The sequence below is a fragment of the Mycetomoellerius zeteki genome, unplaced genomic scaffold (assembly GCF_001594055.1).
Source record: "Mycetomoellerius zeteki isolate Tzet28-1 unplaced genomic scaffold, Tzet1.0 scaffold30, whole genome shotgun sequence".
NCBI lineage: Eukaryota > Metazoa > Arthropoda > Insecta > Hymenoptera > Formicidae > Mycetomoellerius > Mycetomoellerius zeteki.
In genome coordinates, this window is record NW_017257283.1 from 123,001 (window position 1) to 129,000 (window position 6,000).

Genomic DNA, 6,000 nt, shown 5'->3' on the forward strand with positions numbered 1-6,000 from the left:
AAGTGTATTGCTTATATTTTTTCTTCATATAGACTCTTATCAATTATAATATTGTATAATTTTAAAAAATATCGTTGTTTACGCGCTGCAAATATTGTAAAGTAATTAATACATCTGTAATATGCGACTTCTCTGAAATTTGACACTTTAAAGCTTAGTTTTACGCAAATCGTAAATTTGCTCATCATGATTTTTATTGTCTCTGTCTACCGTCGTGTTCCGTTGATACCAACTCAAATCGATGGCATTCATTATCGTTCTCCATGAAGAAGCAAAGGTATACGACGGCGAATTCATCGAGAAAGCGAGAAAATTAATACAAAAGGCGCACAAAGAGGGTACAAAAGTAAGGGTTCGCCGGGGGCGGTCAAAGGGGCGAATATTCCTCCTTGGAAGGCGAGACGTTATTGCTCCGGTGGCGAGTTCATGGCGGTTAATGGTGGTGGTGGTTTACGGCGGTGGCCACGGCGGTACCGCCGGTCTCGTACCAAGCAATATCTGGTCAGTCACGTAGACTGACCTCAGCACCGGAGCAATAACGACGCCCGTCTGGACGTTTCTCCGTCGCCGTCATCGCGTACGTGGAGGACGGCGAGCGGAGGAGGTTGCTATCGCGCGTCGGTGGTGTGATCATCACATGGAAAACAGCGTTCTTTCCTTGGACTTTCCTTCGGGTGACATTAGGAACGTTACTTCGACATAATGTGACGTCGAATGTAGAGCTTTATCGCGAGATACGCTTTACGAGAAATGATTTGTTAAAAAAATGATAAAAGGCCGTAACAGGCATTTCGCTAATTAGGTATTAAATTGATTTCATCATAATATCGCGCGAGTCGCAGAAAGTTCATATTTTGAAAATAAATCAATAGAAATTAAAAAATTGATTAAAAATCATTCTTCTCTTCTTTTTTCTTATCTTCTCAAAATTCTAAAAGTCTCATGTTGTTTTAATAAACTATAATAGTAATGATTACTATTTGACGTAATAATGCTCATAGTTTTTTTTACATTTAATTGATATCGTATGTTTTCATTTCAAAATAACTACATCAAAATAATAAAGCTACATTTACAGAGATAATTTTTTTCAAGAAAACAATATTCTCTAATAAATAATGCTATATTCTTCTAGGAACTGAATCGTAACGATTGATATTTGTGAGTATATTATGTGAAATAATATACAATATGCATTGTTTTTTTTAATGTTACCATTTAATTTAACCCAGCATTCTTATCGACGTACCTTGTCAATTGAGTGACTATCACATTTATGTATACGTGGGAGTGCATGAAGCACAAAAGAACTTTTTGTGATATAGATAGAGATATATATGTGGTACTCACCGTACATCTTCCCTTCGTCGGAAAGGATGATTTTGCGTCGACCACATGGCGGATATATGGTAAGAGCTTCCTGGAAGCTCTGTTCGATATCCGGCGACCACACACCCTCCGCGTCCGCTGCCGACAAGTCCTTTTCGTCCTGAAAAATACGATCACCTAATCTAGAATAGGCTGAAAAGGACGGATTGCAATTGTATCAGCTATGCGTCCTTAATCTTAATTAGGCTTTCGCAGAAAAAAATAGCACTCAGTAATCTCGTCAACTATAAATATAATAAATATAATAAAAGAATAATGTATGTTCATGACATGACATACTAATTTTTAAATTAAAATTGCAATTATTTCCTTATTTCCAAATAATTATTATTCATGAAATGACAAATTAATTTACGCTCTTGTGTCAAAATGGATTTATGACAGAACAGATTAAGCCCACCACAATTCTTTATATATTTTTTAAATAGTGGGTTTGATTATAATTATCAAATCATATTTTCAAAACAAACTTTATGAGAGATTATAACAAAATAGATATAATTTTAACATTCGATAAAAGTTTCGATCACTTATTCAATTCTGTAAATACAATTATAAATATTGGAAAACTTGCATTGACACAAATGCAAGTTCAGCTATCGATTCCAATTTGAGTTCTTATCATCTATCAATTTCCGATCAAAAACGTGCTCCATTCTGAGGCAATTCAATTATGATTCTCGCGCAAACATTCATCACGTTCATTCGTCACGATTACGTTCGTCACAGGAGGGTGCCTTTGCCATGATGCATTTCGATGACCTGAGCACGTTCGACACGAGAAAAGTTCATTTATCTTTGATTCCACCGCTGACCGTGCGCGCGCGCGATTTATCTGCCGCATCTATCGCGAACGTGGTCGGACCTCGGAGATCTTCCTCCCTCTGAAACAAAGGATCTTCAACAGCCGCGAAGCCACGCCTGGAACGTGGCCGAGTCAGTGGACCTGATCCTTTCTCCTTCTCTCTTGCCGAATCGAGAGAATGTCTCGCGTTCTCGCCTCTTCTGTTTTTCTTTCGCTCGTCCATCGCGTCAAGATCCGCACGGTGTGCAGGGGTATCTTCGAAGGGTGACGACGTTGCGCGAATACGCGATACATGGAAACATCCAGTAGTCCGAGAAGTACTACTTCGTTGGGACTGGAATTTCAACGAATCAGAAACTTCCGTGCCGCACGAAGAGAAACGTGTGATTCTCGCGTTTCTTCGTGCCGAGAAATGGACGATTATCCTGAGTGTTTAGATACCGAGAAGTGCGGAAAGGGTGCGAGGAAACAGGCTTGTCTCTTCTGAGAATCCTAGTCACGTTCGCCACGTTCGATATATAATATCGTTGGACACGCGATCCAAAACGGAAAACTCTCCAGATGGTACGAAAAAATCCTCGATTTGATCTCGTTCGCATCAATCAAGAATTATAAAAATCAATTCTACTATTATGAGTCGATCGTATGCGTATGACTGAATAGAGAGTTTTCGGAGAATATACATATATTGTACATAAAACAAAAAAGACATTTTGCACTTTATTTTCACTCTCCATAATAAATGAGTAGAAATAATAAATATTAAATGATTAAAAAAACAAAAAATGTTTAAATGTCTTCATCATGTTGGAGAAATTATACGCAAAAGAAGGCAAGGAGAAAGCCAGAGAATTAAATTGCACAGTCGACGTCCAGCTTTGAAGTGGCTATGTACGTCTGACCCAAATAAATCCAATTTGCATGTGCCAAAGTTAACGAATTAACGTTTAAATAATCCCGTGCATTTTCATATTCATTTTAGTATTCACGATGTTGTTCTACTTATATAGTAGAATATATTTCAAAATGTAAATTAGTTTTCCATATAAAATAATCACAAAAGTGATTCATTCTTAAATCGTAAAATTTATAGAAATCGTAAAATTTATTGAAATATTAAAATTTCAACGTCCTTCGTTTGAAAAGACTAGTTTCTTTCGACATCATGTAATTTCATTAGTCAATATATACCAAACATAATATTAATAAATTTAGTAATAATTTACGTCGAAGATTATAAAATAATATTATGATAAATTTTATCATTAACAATAATAAGATTGAAAGATCGCTAATGTTAAACATAATAATTTTAAATTAAGAAGCGCCATAACGGTCAGAACGTTAAGATGTTGAACTATTGTAAATTCATTTAAATGAATTAATTTTCAGAAATGATAATTGCGTGCCGATATGGTTGTCGGACTTTCAACGCAATCAAATCTGAAATTAATAATCCCCCCAAATTCCCCAACTTAAATCATTAAATTTCAATTTAGCAATATATAAAATGTCTTATAAACTCTCTATAATAATTTTAAGATCATTCTGTATTATACATTTTGAAATAACTTTTTCTTTGTCAAATTTAAAAGTATAATATTTCGAAAATGCGGAATGTGATTATGCTCGCTTATAGTAGCATAAAATGAGATTGAAGATTGCTGACTGGCTCCGTTTAGCACAGAAAGCAACTTTGTAATTATTGTAAAATTCTTTAATATGATTGATCTTACTATTAGTTCCTCATTGGGGAACAATAAATGTATAAACAATCATATTAAAAAATTTTACAACAATTGCCAAGTTGCTTTCTTTGCTAAACGTAACATTAGATGAGAACAAAACAAGAAAGAGAATCACAACAATTCAATATGTGTGTTGTGTGTTAAAAAAGAAATTATTAGAATAATTTTTAAAAATTATGCAAACGCGTATTATGTATCAACAACAAAATTGAATCATACAGTTCGACAAAATATCACTTTTCTCTATCCGAGGTGTATACATATAGTACAGACTCCAAAGATTTTTTCGCGTTCAACATGATGTCGTTGTCAGAATTTATATAGAACGTCAGAGGATTTTGAGCAAATTGGAGTGAAATGGGCAAAAAAAGATGTTTCTGGTCCATTTTACTTTAATCTATTAAAAATCCTAACGTGCTACATAAATTCTGATAATGGCATCATATTCAACGCAAAAAAATCTTCGGGATATACTATGGCACTTGGGAGAGAATTTGGTGTTGATACGACATAAATTGATAAGGACTTGTTAACATTCTTTTTTATAAATTTTGTATACTACGTAATATTAATGAAAGAACTCATCAAAAACTGACAAAAAATTTTAATCATTTTTTATCAATTTTTAGCGGCTTCGCAAATATTAAACCAAGTAACAACTACATCTACATCTTACAACGAGAAATTTTATTTATTGTAATCAGCCGAAATTTTTGCGTACAATAATACCAAGAGAATAACGATAAATGTCGTCTCTATTACGAAAGTTTAAGCGTTGTGTACTTCCGTGATATAAGTAAATGCGAGCCGCAGGAAAGCTCGTCCCGTCAAACTCGGGTCGGCGAGTTAATTGAAATAAAAAGGGCACTGAGACTACGCTCGCAGTCGTCCTTAATTGGCGACGGCACAGTTGACTTACATCGCTAATTTCGCCAACGTCGAGGTTCTTCGTATCCGAGCCGGAGCCGTTGGCGTCGGGCGGCGGCCCGGAACTCGCGGGGGTCCACGGCGCGGAAATGGTGTCGGCTGCAGCCACCGCACTGCCTGTAACAAAACGAGGAACGTACCCGGTTTATTAACTTCTCTCGGAAAAATCCCAGTTTCAAGCTGCGCTCGCAATCCAGCTTCACAAACTGAGTTTACGAGAATGACCTAGATTTATTTTGCGAGACAGAAAGTTATTACTGTCTCGCAAAATGAATCTATAACTATAAATAAGCTTTTCGTAAAAGTATGACCATAAAAGATAGGTTTAAAGTCAAATTCGCGGCACCAAAAGAATAGTATCGAAATGTATAGCTGAAAGTAAATAAAGCGTGTGAAATACTAGTAAAGATTAGTAAAACAGAAAATATATAATGAAAGAATAGAAAAAAGCAATGCTCAGGTTATTTTATTGCATCTCCGAGTAGCAAGAAGTGTTTTGTAACATACGTAATAATCTAAATAGTAATAACAATTCCAATCTTGATCGCAATAGTAATTATAAAGCAAGTCACGAATTTTTTTATAGCAAATTTTATAGTAAATATATTATCTGCAGTTTGAAAATTATTGCAGTATATTCTTTCACAGAACTTTTGTATACACATTCCCAATTTTATACGCGTGATTGTTTATAACAACGTTCGCTACAGAATAATGAATTAATTTCGTTCGCTATCATGCAGTGAACTCGTTTTTGACAATGGAATATTATCCTGTCGAATTAGATTCGCGGAGAATGGATAGAGTGCAGGGGGTACACGTATGCTGCGCGCGGAGAGGGAGGCGGAAAAATCAGCACGTGAAAAATCGCGACCGTGGAAGGGTGAAAGGGGGGCAGAGAAACGGCACTTCGTCGTTCTACGCTCGTCGGAGCAACAAGTGTTCGCTGATATCGCGTATCAGTGCAGCGGGTGGGGGTAGCTCGTAGGCGGTACACTCCGCCTACCGGGGGTGGAGTGTGTATGTTAAGCCCCCAGAAAAGACCCCTATTCCCTGGCTGGGTTCGTACCACCGGTGGCGGTGCAAATCCCGATCCGTAGCAACAACCACCCCCGAGCCAAAAGCGGAACG

General features: G+C 36.5%; 1 protein-coding gene across 6 annotated transcripts in view; it reads right to left on the reverse strand.

Moving 5' to 3' along the window:
* scalloped (TEA domain transcription factor 1 homolog scalloped) overlaps positions 1–6,000 on the reverse strand; it is a 179,855-nt gene that overhangs the window by 34,910 nt on the left and 138,945 nt on the right. For all 6 annotated transcript variants that reach the window (XM_018450890.1, XM_018450884.1, XM_018450886.1 and 3 more), the window contains 2 exons: positions 4,862–4,986; positions 1,351–1,489 (listed from right to left, as the gene is read on the reverse strand). In XM_018450890.1, the coding sequence (XP_018306392.1) occupies positions 1,351–1,489; positions 4,862–4,986 (264 nt within the window). The remainder of the gene's footprint in view (positions 1–1,350; positions 1,490–4,861; positions 4,987–6,000) is intronic.